Here is a 15,927-nt window from a genome sequence, read left to right on the forward strand (position 1 = left end):
GCCCGAAACGTCGCGAACATAAAAAATGGCACTGTTTTCTGCTGCGGATTATGCCCTTCTGCTTTGGTAAACATCATCTTTTCATCCTTTACTGAGCAGATGGGCCGGCCGCGGTGGTCTAGCGGTTCTAGGCGCGCAGTCCGGAACCGCGCGACTGCTACGTTCGCAGGTTCGAATCCTGCCTCGGGCATGGATGTGTGTGATGTCCTTAGGTTAGTTAGGTTTAAGTAGTTCTAAGTTCTAGGGGACTGATGACCACAGTAGTTAAGTCCCATAGTGCTCAGAGCCATAGCCATATGAGCAGATGGATGCAGCGCCCCTCAAACGTGTAGCACGTTTACTGGTAGCCCTAAGCCTGTTCAACAGTTGAACTTTACTATGTAGCTAGAACGCGTGACTACCTGTGCTCAGGAGAGACGCTGCCTGGCCATACCGGTCGTCCTCACCGACTTGTCCAGGAGGAGCTTCCTGCTGTCATCTAAGAAGCTTACTGTGACTCCCCAGAGGGTAAGGCCAGAACTGCTGAAGGAGCGAAAGTCTCAAATCCGCAAATGGACGACAGCAGCCAAGCAGCTATCCCCTGGACCCGCTGAAAGCTGGTTCGTACTGAAGTCGCTAAATAGATTCCGATTCCGAATGGGAACATCCAGGGATAGTACGAAGAATGGGGCTTTAATGTTGATGATACATACTTTGAATCAGGACAGGATCAAACTGCAAGCGACGTGCTTCAATGAGTTCTGCGCCCAACATCGTGCACAGAGGATGATATCATTCGTGCCAAACCGAGTGCCTTGGAGGTTGCGAACTTTTGAGCACATGTCATATGAAGATACGAATTCACCAGTTGTATCATATTATCCCACTCTAATTATTAATTGTCGGGCTGTGTGTGTGTGTGTGTGTGTGTGTGTGTGTGTGTGTGTGTGTGTGTGTGTGTGTGTGTGTGTGTGTGTGCGCGCGCGCGTGTTTTTCTGGTTCGAGAACATGTAACTATTCCGAAAGTAAACCCTGTGTTCTTTTACTTCGAGTGTGAGAGCCAGTACTACACCAGCACTGGTGTAGTACTAATATTTGAACCTTCCCGCTAATATTTTGTTGGTTTTGTTGTCCTGTGACAGACAGCAGCAGTAGGGACCGTTCCAAAAATGGCGTATGACATAGAGGTCCGTATAAAGCAGGCATGTGCCACTCCTCACCTCACTGGACCAAATTAAACACATCGACACTTACTAAAGTCATATGGAGATGGAGGAGTAAATGTGAGCAATGGGAGGCGGTGGGTACTGCGTTTCAATAGCGGTGCCCGACAACCCCTGACCAGGCAGACCGTGCTCAGTTGCCATCCCTCGTAATGAACAGCGTCTCGATTAAGTAATACGTGGCTTAGGAACAAGGAATTGAGCGGACAACTGAATGCTGTCTGTAATGCCTTAGACACGATGTTACGCTATGTTAGTTTCCGCACAGTTGTGCGAGATAAATCCTCCGGATGCTTACATGAGACTGAAAGAATCGTGTACTGGAATTTTGTCGGGACCTGCTGAAGGTGAGAATTTTCTGAACACCATCATCATCGGAGATGAGACGTGGCGTGACCACTACGAACCAGAATCCAAGAGACAGTCCTTGGAGTAGAGGCATGGAAATTCTCCAACAAAATGGAGTTGAAGAGAGAGCTATTTGCTGGCAGAGTGATATGCGTAATCGTCTGGGATAGGCAGCTTATTAATCTTTTGGATTTTTTGGAGACTAAACTAATTCTCAATTCAATTCGTTACAAGAAGACACTGATCAGGCTGAAAACACTAATTCTCAGAATCAGGCCAGAGGAGAATACAAACGTGTACTTTGCAACACATCACTCCTGGTCACATAACAATTTTGCTACCATGGAACTCACTGCCAAATTTGGCTAGACTGTCCTACCACATCCACTGTACTGTCTTGATTTAGAACCTTCACGCTTCCATCTCTTTGGGACTATGAAAGATACACTCGGTGGCCAACATTTTCTGGATTCACGTGCTGTCGTCAAAGCTATGAGACAGTGGCTCGCACCATCTGTTACATTTTCACGCGTACGGCTTGACAGCTTTTCTTCATCGTTAGAAAAAGTACGTAACGAACAGTGGTGACTAAGTGGAATAATGACAGTCGGTAGCTGATATATTGTTTTCTTTAATTGTGTTATTGTGCTTGCTGTACCTGCTGTAGTTGCAGTGAAAATAAATGGGAATCGTTAGCTTGGGAATGGCCCTCATATACATACATACGTGTAGGGTGTCAATGGAGAGTCCCGAAATATTGTTTAAATGGTTCATGAAAACGAAATGAAGTTTTCAACGAGTAGGAAAAATGATGCGAGTACATTCTTTCTGCTGTTAATACTCATAAATCATGTATATTTCGATACGTTAAAGGCAGTATGATTTCTTAAACGGAATTATCTATATTTTTTAGCATCATTCCTGAAATCTTGAAAACAAGAAGAGAATAAAATATAATGGAATACCTTTACTAATCGTTAGCCGCCAGTTTTTGAAACAGGCATTGCCAACAGTTACTTTACGATAAGTATTACAAACCACGTTTAAAATACAAATAAATGTACATATTGATTTGAATATGGCCTATAACTTTGCCTTCCATCAACGGTAATATATGATATAGTTACCCACTAAAACTGTCGTAAAAAGAAAACGGGAGACAGTACTTAATAGAGAGGAGTGCCGCGCGGAGTGACCGCGCGGTTTAAGGCGTCATGTCATGGACTGCGTGGCCCCTCCCGCCGGAGGTTCGAGTCCTCCCTCGGGCATGGGTCTGTGTGTTGTTCTTAACGTAAGTTAGTTTAAGTAGTGTGTAAGTCTAGGGACCGATGACCTCAGCAGTTTGGTCCCTTAGGAATTCACACACATTTGAACATTTTTTTTTTTTTTTTACAGAGGAATGGGCTTTTACTACCTTTAATTCTTTAACTGTGGACGACACGACTCTGTGTTCACAATGCCTGTAACTGCCCAAACTGCCTTCATTTGCATCACGAGTTTTGATTATGCGCTAAGAGAGCCACCTTCACAGAATAATTCCGTGTGCACTCCGCGAGCCAATACAAACCATGGCAGGGAGACAGTAAATAGCTCTTGTTTACTAGTTTTACGTGAAAATAAAACCACTGTTGATTACTTGGTGCACAGCTACTATGTGTGAGAGATCGATGTCAATGGCACGTAGTATATGATATTGTGTTGTAATTTGAACGGTGTGTAATAAAACCGAATCACACACATAAACCTTAAAGATACAGGAATAGAGAATAAAGTGGTAATGTTTGCAGTGAACATTTTTGCAACAAACGCGGAAATATATTGAATATGAAAGACAAGACGACTGGCAAAATTCAAGTTTTGCCCAGTTACCTGATGTTCTTGCGGCACAGGATTACCAATAAAAATATTCTTTCATACCTCGGTTAACAAAGAAACGATATGCGCATTAACTATACGGCAAACACTCACTCTCGTTGCGCACTATTATGTGTGGGAAACCCTGTTTCGATGTCCACAACATTTCATGAAACGAAATGTTATGGGAGTTCACGTCAGGAGAGAAAGACTGAGTCCCCGGCAAGCAGAACAATTACTGTGTGTGAGATACTCGACATTTTTATACTCATATACTGGTAACTCAACCATTTACGGAAGTTCACTGAAGAAATTTGGTTACACTTTTAAACCCCTGCGAAACTTCAAGAAGTAGATGTTGTGTTACGTATTAGATTCTTGTAATCGTCTAAGATTCACTCACTACTGCGATTATGTAAAACATTTTAAGAATTTTAAGAGTTTAGGATCGCAAATGATGGATCTCACGATCTGTGCCTCAGATTTACCGTAACTGCCCTGTTGTTTATTTCACTTGCTTTGCGTTTTGCACAGAAGTTTCAGAATGAATAACGCTGAAAATAGTTAAAGCAGAAGACAGTGAAATGTGGAAAAGACACATAGTACATGTATATCAGTTAATTTAATTCAGTTCATAAAGGTATCTGTGTGACGGGGCAAGCCACGTTCTTCCGCCAAATTCGTTCCGCTTGTTGTGTAATTCTCAGTCACCCTGTGAGACGGTCTTTGGGTGTTTTGTTCGGAAGTAATAGGAGGAAATGTCAGGAAAAATTAGAGGAAAAGTTACATTGTTGTTGGGAGGCGTGCTGAGGGCGCCTAGTGGCTAAGGCCACCGCTCTCCGTAAGCTGGAGGGCAGGTTCGAATCCGGAGTGACACAGTTTTTCTCAAGACACTTTCATTTATTGCAGGTCATTGTTTTTATTGATTCCATTTGTTTCGTGTAATTTCAATGAATTTTGTTCATTTAATGTACCTAAGGTTTTTTATAGGCTGTTTTCCATCATTGTCACTACTAACAACGAATGCTTTTTTTTCCCGTTCCCGCCCGAATTAATTCAAAGCTTTTTCCGCTCTTACTGTTTTCTTGCAGATACTGTCTTTCATTTCCGCTATCTGAAAACGTTTTAGCCGGCCGCGATGGCCGAGCGTTTGTAGGCACTTCAGTCCGGAACCGCGCGACTGCTACGGTCGCAGGTTCGAATCCTGCCTCGGGCATGGATGTGTGTGATGTGCTTAGTTTAGTTAGGTTCAAGTAGTTCTAAGCTCTAGGGGACTGATGACCTCAGATGTTAAGTCCCATAGTGCTCAGAGCCATTTGAACCATTTGAAAACGTTTTACGTAGGATTCCTAACACCACCATCCATTTCCTTGAACAAGTGCCCCACATTTATTTGTCGGTTTTGGTACTATAATGACGACGCCACCTCCTTTTATTTACTGAGTGATGTGTGGCAGTAAATCGCATTTCGATGGACGGCGGTTCAAATCCCCGTCAAGTCACACAGATTTAGGTCTTCCGTTGGTTTCCCTAATCCATTGAAAGGAAATACCGGAATGTTACCTTTGAACGGCACTCTGCCTATTTCCTTGCTTATTCTTCTCCGTCCGAGTTTGTGCTCCGTCACTAGTCGACGAGTCGTCAAAACTCAACGTTCATTTCTCACTTCTCTTTTTATGTACGTCTGTTATCGCAGTGCTATAGACACATTTATTTAAAATCTCATTATAGAAGCAAATCGAAATATTTGACAACTTTTAAAACACCATTCTCTGTATGTGCTTAGTTTTGTTAGCAGGAGCCAAAGCGTATTAGTATATATACTTTGACCATATGTACGTTCAGTGCCCGTTAATAATTGATGAATTTCCATCATAGAATAAAGTCTGTTAGTGACGATTGCATATAGCTTGTTATTGTGACCTTCATACTCATGCGTACTTTTGGTGTATTGACGTTCTATCTATTATCGGCTGTGGCAACATTATACATTGGCCATAATTAATAAAAAATGAGTTTAAAATATTGGTTTCGATTTGGACGGGACGCAATTCAGGTCTCCACGCAAACACAAAGATTTCCTTCCCCACCTTTCCCACCAGCTGAGCTGGCGCTTCTCTTGTGGCGACTTCTTTGTTGGCAGGGCAACAGAAAATAGTCCGAAAAGTAGTTTTTATTCCCGGCGTATAAGCGTCTTCAGCACAGTAATTACGTTGATAGCTTGAACTAACAACTGTAAACAACAGATTTGCATCTGACGAATCATTTGTGAACAGGCAGTGTTAAGTAGTGGACGTGCGGCCATAGTTTCACAACGCTGTTGTGTCACAGATCGCAATGGAGCAATATTTCTATATCAAGTATTGAAGTCATTCCTCAGAATGTTTCTAAGAAGAGAAAAGTGTGCGTCAAGTATGTCCCATACACACTGACTGCCAAACAGAAACGACGACACGTGGTCCGCCTGTCCTGACTTGACTGAAATGCAAGACGCTAACAACTCATTTCTGGGAAAAGTAATCACTGGTGACGACCTACCACAAACGGACCAAGTGCATAAATCCACATGAAGAGTCAACGCTTTGACGACCTAAACGACATTCAAAGCACAGTGACGCGCGAGTTGGACAACATTCCAAACAAGGACTTTTCTGACAATTTAACGTTTTGCACGAACGTTCTGTGCGCTGCACTCATGTGGGGGAAGCTATGTTAAACACCTGAAGCATTAAAAGCCCTACTTTAACGCGTCTGCATTTTTTTTATTAATCCAGTATCGAAACGTTTTGGATTGACTGGGTGTTCCCAATAAAATTTGCTTCAAAAAGATATAGAAACCTTAAGTGATGTAGGAAAAACAGATTAGCAGAACTACGAAACCGTTTTTGAGATAATGAATACTTTTGTGAGCTATCCTGTGTAATACTGTAAATACTGTAATTAATGTGATGTCAGCATGGATAAACGTGATATTTGGGGGCGTCCCTAAGAGACTAATAAGCGATACATTTTCGGTTGTTTAATGTAGTTTTTATGCCCAGTATTTTGGCACTGATTTGGCCGTCTGCGTCGTACATCTGTGTGGACCCACTGGCTGAGCTGCGATTACTCAAGACGAGTTCTGAGAGAACCTGACCTATACTACTATGCCAATACTCAAAATATTGTGCGTATAATTTCTATCAATGACAAGGATGAACACTCAAAAACATACTGTAGTTTGTTACATAAACCATTTATGTCTCTGGCATGTAGAGAGATGACATCGAGACGAGCGCCGGAGCCCCAGTGTTCGTGTATGGCTTTCCACTCCATATTGCTGTAATTCATAGAAAGGGTCTGTATTGAGGAAAGTAAACTGGTCGGATATTTTACACTTTCAGGTTCGTCGTAACGTTTTAAAATAATAATTATCAACCGAAAGCTGACATTTGCAGAATAATGAAATGAGATGAACCATAATTCACGTCCCTTGAGCCGTTCTCTGTCATTTATGTTGAACCGTTTTGTTTTATAGTTATTGGTAGTAATTTATTTCGGAGAGTTAATTAAACACAGAGAAGTTACGACGGTCTTTCGACTAGCCGTGCTGACCGTTACTTGCAGCCGATAAGAGGAAGAGTGATGTCTGTAAGTTTTACGGGCAGGAACATTCTTCTAGTATTAATTGCAATGGAAGGCAGGGCCGCGAACAATGTTCTTATCGGGCAAATTGCCATTCTCTTTAATTTTAGCAGACATCCTGTGTAAAAATGTTCCCGAAAATTAAACGAAGCCCCATTACAAGAAGTATAAAACATTCTTTCAGAGCCGTAAAGTGCCAGGGAGTGCGTGGCATGCCTTGGCGCCGTCTGCGAGCCCGACACGAAACAGACCTGAATAACAGAATGCTGTCTGTACATGCGATTAAGTAAAATTTCTCCTAAGGTAGCCGCCCCGGCCAGAACTTTCTTACGAGGCGCACAACATCAAAGATAGCCTTTCTTTATTGAAGTCTTGGAGCATGCTTTTCGTGTTACACAAGATCATTTAAGATAGAAAAACTGTTCTTTCTGCTAAACAGTTTCAGTATCGTGCAAACTAACCCGTAAACGTCGAAAAGCAGTGCAGTCAGAAAACTTCGGTGTTACCTATCGACTTCACAACTACCAAATCGCGGATCGTTTACGACCGAGCAGCGAAATGACAGTCAGATGTTTAGCTGACACGAGACTTGGAATACAGTCTGTGTGAAAATGTAGACTAAGGATCCTTTCTTAACCTAATATTGTATGAATGATAATGCAAGTGCAAGGAGAAACAGTTGCCGGTAGGCCTTTCTAGTCACGTGCCAGGTGAGAGCGATTGAAAAACGCAGAATTGTTGCTTTAATAATGACCTAATGTTCTTGGAAGAGCAGGTTGGTTGGTAGATTTGGGGGAGGGGACCTAACAGTGAGGTCGTCTGTCCCATCGGATTAGAGAAGGGCGGGGAAGGAAATCCGCCGTGCCGTTTCAAAGGAACCAGCATTTGCCTGAACCAATTTAGGGAAATCACGGAAAACCTAAATCAGGATGGCCGGACGCGGATTTGAACCGACGTCCTCCTGAATACGAGTGCAGCGTGTTAACCGCTGCGCCATTTTGCTCGGTGGAAGAACAGGTCTGGCATTTCGTGCAACAAATGCACACTCTCAATGAAGTTTTAAATATGATGGGGTAAGGTTAGAAAGTTTGGTTCTGATACTCTTCAAGGTGATAGAATACACATAGGATACGAGACGTACTGCGTGACACAAGAGTACTAAAACGCGTAGTTAAGAGTTAAACTGTGAGGCCACTATTTTTTTCAGAACAGGCACGGTGGATTGGCAAAAGAATTTGACTGATAAAGCGGATACGACGGACGTTGCGATTCTGAAAGTCGCTAACGCGCGCGCTTATGTGTGTGTGTGTGTGTGTGTGTGTGTGTGTGTGTGTGTGTGTATGTTTGTTTTGGTTAAAAATTTTAGGGCTGTCAGTTCTGTCCTGCATTTCTTGCGTTAGTCTTTCAGGTTTCTGTCACAGTTGCATACAATTTCTTTGTGGTGACTACTTTCGAGGCGATAACGTTCATTCTCAAACCGTTGCCTGCATTTGGAGTGTTTATTAGAGTATAATTCGACTGATACACTTACACGACATCTTCATAAAATAGGTCTGCATGTAAATACGTTATGGACATAATTGTACTCTATTGTGACAGAAACCTGAGTACATGATAGTCAATGTACTGGTCGTTGTACCAACAAAATGTTGGCATAACATATCTCTTGGGTTTTTCGCTGTAAACGAAAGTGCGAGTTTACGGTTTTAGTCGCAATGTTTAAAATATTGTAACTATTACATCAGCTAATTCTGGTCTTTCTTTCTTGCAGGAAATTGCCGCCATACTCATTAGCTTTGATAGGCACAATGAGTGGCAAAGCAAGGAGGTCAAGATCAGGTGAGTACTTTTTCCATTGTCTCTCTCTTAATTTTCGACATGAAACGCGCAGTGGCACAAATGCACAATAGCAGTTTACCCTGAAGTGACAAAAATCATGGGAATACCTCTTTATATCGTGTCGGACCCCCTTTTGCCCGGTAGTGCAGCAGCTCGACGTGGCATGGGCTGAACAAGTCGTTAGAAGTCCCCTGCAGAAATGCTGAGCCATGCTGCCTGTCTCTATGGCCGTCTATAATTGCCAAGTGTAGCCTGTGCAGGATTCTGTGCGCGACCTCTTGATTATGTTCCATAAATGTTCGATGGGTATCATGTCAAGCGAACTGCATTTTCAGATCATTTTCTCGAATTGCCTATTATAAGTGTTCTTCAAACGAATCGTGAACAGTCGTGGGCCGCTGGCATGTTGGTGAACTTGAAGCCCATGAAAGGCTGCAAATGGTCTCCGGGCGTCCGAACATAACCATTTCGAGTCAATGACCATATCAGTTGGATGAGAGGACCCAATCCATTCCTTGTAAACACAGGCCACACCATTACGGAGCCACCGCCAGCTTGCACGGTGCCTTGTTGACGACTAGGATCCATGGGTTCGTGGGGTCTGCGCCACACCGAACCCTGCCTCGGTCATTAAGTGATGGCCGTCGGCCACTGCGTTGTCCAGGAAATCTGGTATTCTCGGCACACTCTTGACACTGAAGGTGTCGGAATATTGAATTCCCTAACGATTTCCGAATGGAATGACCCATGCGTCCAGTTCTAACTATCATTCCGCGTTCAGGGTCTGTTAATTCGCGTCATACGGACGTAATCAGATCGGAAACCTCTTCACATGAATCACCTGAGTACAAATGACAGCTTCGTCAATACACTGCCCTTTTATACCTTGTGCACCAGATACTACTGCCATCTTTATATGTGCATATCGCTACCCCATGACTTCTGCCATTTCAGGGTAGAGCTATGTATTTCGGGTTAAAGCCTAACACACTCGCATCTTTGAGTTTACTGTTGTGTTTGTGTTGGTGTTGGTGGTGACAAAAGAGAGAGGGTCAAACTAAAGTGCCGGTTGGTAGTCTACGTCTCTTGCACGGCACCAAGGAGGCCGCTGAGCTTAATATCCCTGTTCCTCCGACAGATCACCATCAGTAGCTTCCCATGTCCAATGGGCCTTCGGGAGAGCATGACATTTACCCCCAGAATATTTACACACAGTCTACATAGGAAAATTGCCTGCTTTTTTCGAATAGCGTAACTGGGGACACAACCCTCCTGTGGCGGGCTTTGTCTGTACTAGGTACTACTACGTTAAGTCTACTACAACTGAATGCCAGTACGAGCTCATTTGTAATGTATGAAACGCATAAGATTTCTGAATAACAGGAATTGGGCATAGTATGCTTTTAGAAGTCATATTGTGTAAATCGAAGAAAACCTGCTTTTCCTCAACAATCGACCGTTGTAACAGGTAATAGTAGGCCAGTTTCAGCTGTTGTCGTACTTAACAAATGCTATACTGTTAATAAGCTCAGGTATGCGAGTAGCACATGGTTATCATTGAAGTAAAATATTTGAGTACCATGTGGCTTAACTCATTTATAGGCAGTACGCACATAGTGTTAGCCCATACGTTCATAACCTAAATTCGGTAGCGCACTTCACTCAGAATGTATTTATCTTTGTGGCAGCTGATGCGAAGTCAAACCTACGGCACAGTACTACAGAGAAATGCTCCTGCGGGGGCAATAGACGTGACGAAACTAACCGGTTTGAACGTAGAGGGATAGCCGTCTACATGCGAAGGTCACTTTTACCGGACCACAAAGCTCACCCAGACAGTGACTATCATGTAAGGTCCAGGGAAGCCGACTGTAGTAGCACGTTATGCAGAGGAGGCGGTAGTAGTTGCGATCTCGAAACTGACGCTCCAGGTCGGGAAGAAATATATGCTGAAGTTGTAAAGAGGATAGGACCGCTAGTAGTGCCGTATTTAACTTCCCTCTCGTTATTGAAGCTTTATTACGTTTAAGGATTCTTGCGAGGTGGATATATGTCATAACGTAACAATCAGCAAGGGTGCACATAAGGTTCCGACTGCTCCAGAGAGCTACAGACCGGTATGCCTGTTGAACAGTCGTCATACTATCTTCCAGGACTTAACTATGGAACCCCTCATGTCTGTCCTCAGTGAGGAGTAGAACCCTGACGGTGGGGTAGTGGCGTAGGCAGACGGTGTCCTGATAGTGGTACCTGCGGACTCTCAGGAGAAGCTGGAGGAAAGGGCTACTGGTGTGCTTGAGCGGATGCGGCGCTGCTGTTCTTATAATAAACTGGCCATAGCGACACACAGAACTACCTACATATTACTTAAAGGCCAACTGTCCTAGCCTGAAACCCCTACAATTAGAACTGATAACACTTCTATATCACGCAGCAAGTTCTGCAGATACTCGCGAGTCCATTTGGATAAAACTAAATCTTTATGACACATATTAAGCTATCCAAAGAAAAAATGGTAAAAATTATGCACACGTTTGTGTGATCCGCTACCACTAATTATAAGCTACCTTTGCGTACCGTTAGGGCGTACCACAACGCTGTCTTTAATGACGTTGCTGGCTTCGCAGCCATTGTATGGGTGCTTTGGCTGCGAATCGAGAGCTGTAGCCCCATCCTTACACGAACGCGGAGGAGCGTAATACTCAGTTTTACTGTGGCTTTTGGTCCAACACCTGTCGAGGCTTTACTGGTAATACTGTGGATCCATCCCGTCAACATTCGGGTACGATATAGAGCAGCGTGCTACTGGTTACGTCGTAGCAGACTGGACTGAATGCAAATGATTACAGGGGTAAATATCAATAACAAAATTCAACTCCGGGCATGGTTGTTGTTGTTGTTGTGGTCTTCAGTCCCGAGACTGGTTTGATGCAGCTCTCCATGCTACTCTATCCTGTGCAAGCTTCTTCATCTCCCAGTATCTACTGCAACCTAAATTCTTCTGAATCTGCTTAGTGTATTCATCTCTTGGTCTCCCTCTACGATGTTTACCCTCCACGCTGCCCTCCAATACTAAATTGGTGATCCCTTGATGCCTCAGAACATGTCCTACCAACCGATCCCTTCTTCTAGTCAAGTTGTGCCACAAAACGTCTCTTCTCCCCAATCCTATTCAATACTTCCTCATTAGTTATGTGATCTACCCATCTAATCTTCAGCATTCTTCTGCAGCACCACATTTCGAAAGCTTCTATTCTCTTCTTGACCAAACTATTTATCGTCCATGTTTCACTTCCATACATGGCTACACTCCATACAAATACTTTCAGAAATGACTTCCTGACACTTAAATCTATACTCGATGTTGACAAATTTCTCTTTTTCAGAAACGCTTTCCTTGCCATTGCCAGTCTACATTTTATATCCTCTCTACTTCGACCATCATCAGTTATTTTGCTCCCCAAATAGCAAAACTCCTTTACTACTTTAAGTGTCTCATTTCCTAATCTAATTCCCTCAGCATCACCCGACTTAATTCGACTACATTCCATTATCCTCGTTTTGCTTTTGTTGATGTTCATCTTATATCCTCCTTTCAAGACACTATCCATTCCATTCAACTGCTCTTCCAAGTCCTTTGCTGTCTCTGACAGAATTACAATGTCATCGGCGAACCTCAAAGTTTTTATTTCTTCTCCATGGATTTTAATACCTACTCCGAACTTTTCTTTTGTTTTCTTTACTGCTTGCTCAATATACAGATTGAATAACATCGGGGATAGGTTACAACCCTGTCTCTCTCCCTTCCCAACCACTGCTTCCATTTCGTGCCCCTCGACTCTTATAACTGCCATTTGGTTTCTATACAAATTGTAAATAGCCTTTCGCTCCCTGTATTTTACCCCTGCCACCTTCAGAATTTGAAAGAGAGTATTCCAGTCAACATTGTCAAAAGCTTTCTCTAAGTCTACAAATGCTAGAAACGTAGGTTTGCCCTTCCTTAATCTAGCTTCTAAGATAAGTCGTAGAGTCAGTATTGCCTCACGTGTTCCAACATTTCTACGGAATCCAAACTGATCTTCCCCGAGGTCGGCTTCTACCAGTTTTTCCATTCGTCTGTAAAGAATTCGCGTTAGTATTTTGCAGCTGTGACGTATTAAACTGATAGTTCGGTAATTTTCACATCTGTCAACACCTGCTTTCTTTGGGATTAGTTCGGTAATTTTCACATCTGTCAACACCTGCTTTCTTTAGGATTGGAATTATTATATTCTTCTTGAAATCTGAGGGTATTTCGCCTGTTTCATACATCTTGCTCACCAGATGGTAGAGTTTTGTCAGGACTGGCTCTCCCAAGGCCGTGAGTAGTTCCAATGGAATGTTGTCTACTCCAGGGGCCTTGTTTGGACTCAGGTCTTTCAGTGCTCTGTCAAACTCTTCACGTAGTATCATATCTCCCACTTCATCTTCATCTACATCCTCTTCCATTTCCATAATATTGTCCTCAAGTACATCACCCTTGTATAGACCCTCTATATACTCCATCCACCTCTCTGCTTTCCCTTCTTTGCTTAGAACTGGGTTTCCATCTGATCTCTTAATGTTCATGCAAGTGGTTCTCTTATCTCCAAAGGCCTCTGTAATTTTCATGTAGGCAGTATCTGTCTTACCCCTAGTGAGATAAGACTCTACATCCTTACATTTGTCCTCTAACCATCCCTGCTTACCCATTTTGCACTTCCTGTCGATCTCATTTTTGAGACGTTTGTATTCCTTTTTGCCTGCTTCATTTACTGCATTTTTATATTTTTCTCCTTTCATCAATTAAATTCAATATTTCTTCTGTTACCCAAGGATTTCTACTAGCCCTCGTCTTTTTACCTACTTGATCCTCTGCTGCCTTCACTATTTCATCCCTCAAAGCTACCCATTCTTATTCTGCTGTATTTATTTCCCCCATTCCTGTCAATTGTTCCCTTATGCTGTCCCTGAAACTCTGTACAACCTCTGGTTTAGTCAGTTTATCCAGGTCCCATCTCCTTAAATTCCCACCTTTTTGCGGTTTCTTTAGTTTTAATCTACAGGTCATAACCAATAGATTGTGGCCAGAGTCCACATCTGCCCCTGGAAATGTCTTACAATTAAATACCTGGTTCCTAAATCTCTGTCTTACCATTATATAATCTATCTTATACCTTCCCATTTTCAGGATTCTCCCATGTGTACAACCTTCTTTTATGATTCATGAACCAAGTGTTAGTCCCAGTCTTCAAGAAGGGTCGTCGAGCAGATGCGCAAAACTATAGACCTATATCTCTTACGTCGATCTCTTGTAGAATTTTAGAACACGTTTTTTGCTCGCGTATCATGTCATTTCTGGAAACCCAGAATCTACTATGTAGGAATCAACATGGATTCCGGAAACAGCGATCGTGTGAGACCCAACTCGCCTTATTTGTTCATGAGACCCAGAAAATATTAGATACAGGCTCCCAGGTAGATGCTATTTTTCTTGACTTCCGGAAGGCATTCGATACAGTTCCGCACTGTCGCCTGATAAACAAAGTAAGAGCCTACGGAATATCAGACCAGCTGTGTGGCTGGATTGAAGAGTTTTTAGCAAACAGAACACAGGATGTTGTTCTCAATGGAGAGACGTCTACAGACGTTAAAGTAACCTCTGGCGTGCCACAGGGGAGTGTTATGGGACCATTGCTTTTCACAATATATATAAATGACTTAGTAGATAGTGTCGGAAGTTCCATGCGGCTTTTCGCGGATGATGCTGTAGTATACAGAGAAGTTGCAGCATTAGAAAATTGTAGCGAAATGCAGGAAGATCTGCAGCGGATACGCACTTGGTGCAGGGAGTGGCAACTGACCCTTAACATAGACAAATGTAATGTATTGCGAATACATAGAAAGAAGGATCCTTTATTGTATGATTATATGATAGCGGAACAAACACTGGTAGCAGTTACGTCTGTAAAATATCTGGGAGTATGCGTGCGGAACGATTTGAAGTGGAATGATCATATAAAATTAATTGTTGGTAAGGCGGGTACCAGGTTGAGATTCATTGGGAGAGTGCTTAGAAAATGTAGTCCATCAACAAAGGAGGTGGCTTACAAAACACTCGTTCGACCTATACTTGAGTATTGCTCATCAGTGTGGGATCCGTACCAGGTCGGGTTGACGGAGGAGATAGAGAAGATCCAAAGAAGAGCGGCGCGTTTCGTCACCGGGTTATTTGGTAACCGTGATAGCGTTACGGAGATGTTTAATAAACTCAAGTGGCAGACTCTGCAAGAGAGGCGCTCTGCATCGCGGTGTAGCTTGCTCGCCAGGTTTCGAGAGGGTGCGTTTCTGGATGAGGTATCGAATATATTGCTTCCCCCTACTTATACCTCCCGAGGAGATCACGAATGTAAAATTAGAGAGATTAGAGCGCGCACGGAGGCTTTCAGACAGTCTTTCTTCCCGTGAACCATACGCGACTGGAACAGGAAAGGGAGGTAATGACAGTGGCACGTAAAGTGCCCTCCGCCACACACCGTTGGGTGGCTTGCGGAGTATCAGTGTAGATGTAGATGTAGATTAAGTTGTGCTCTGTGCAAAATTCTACCAGGCGGCTTCTTCTTTCATTTCTTAGCCCCAATCCATATTCACGTACTACATTTCCTTCTCTCCCTTTTCCTACTACCGGATTCCAGTCACCCATGACTATTAAATTTTCGTCACCCTTCACTATCTGAATAATTTCTTTTATTTCATCATAGATTTCTTCAATTTCTACGTCATTTGCAGAGCTAGTTGGCATATAAACTTGTACTACTGTCGGAGGCGTGGGCTTCGTATCTATCTTGGCCACAATAATGCGTTCACTGTGCTGTTTGTAGTAGCTTACCCGCATTCCTATTTTCCTATTCATTATTAAACCTACTCCTGCATTACCCCTATTTGATTTTGTGTTTATAACCCTGTAGTCACCTGACCAGAAGTCTTGTTCCTCCTGCCACCGAACTTCACTAATTCCCACTATATCTAACTTTAACCTATC

General features: G+C 43.0%; 1 protein-coding gene across 1 annotated transcript in view; it reads left to right on the forward strand.

Moving 5' to 3' along the window:
- LOC126474866 (calmodulin-binding transcription activator 1) overlaps positions 1 to 15,927 on the forward strand; it is a 1,815,894-nt gene that overhangs the window by 1,384,597 nt on the left and 415,370 nt on the right. The window contains exon 6 of the mRNA XM_050102346.1: positions 8,800 to 8,867. Within this exon, the coding sequence (XP_049958303.1) occupies positions 8,800 to 8,867 (68 nt within the window). The remainder of the gene's footprint in view (positions 1 to 8,799; positions 8,868 to 15,927) is intronic.

This window comes from Schistocerca serialis, chromosome 4 (genome assembly GCF_023864345.2).
Source record: "Schistocerca serialis cubense isolate TAMUIC-IGC-003099 chromosome 4, iqSchSeri2.2, whole genome shotgun sequence".
NCBI lineage: Eukaryota > Metazoa > Arthropoda > Insecta > Orthoptera > Acrididae > Schistocerca > Schistocerca serialis.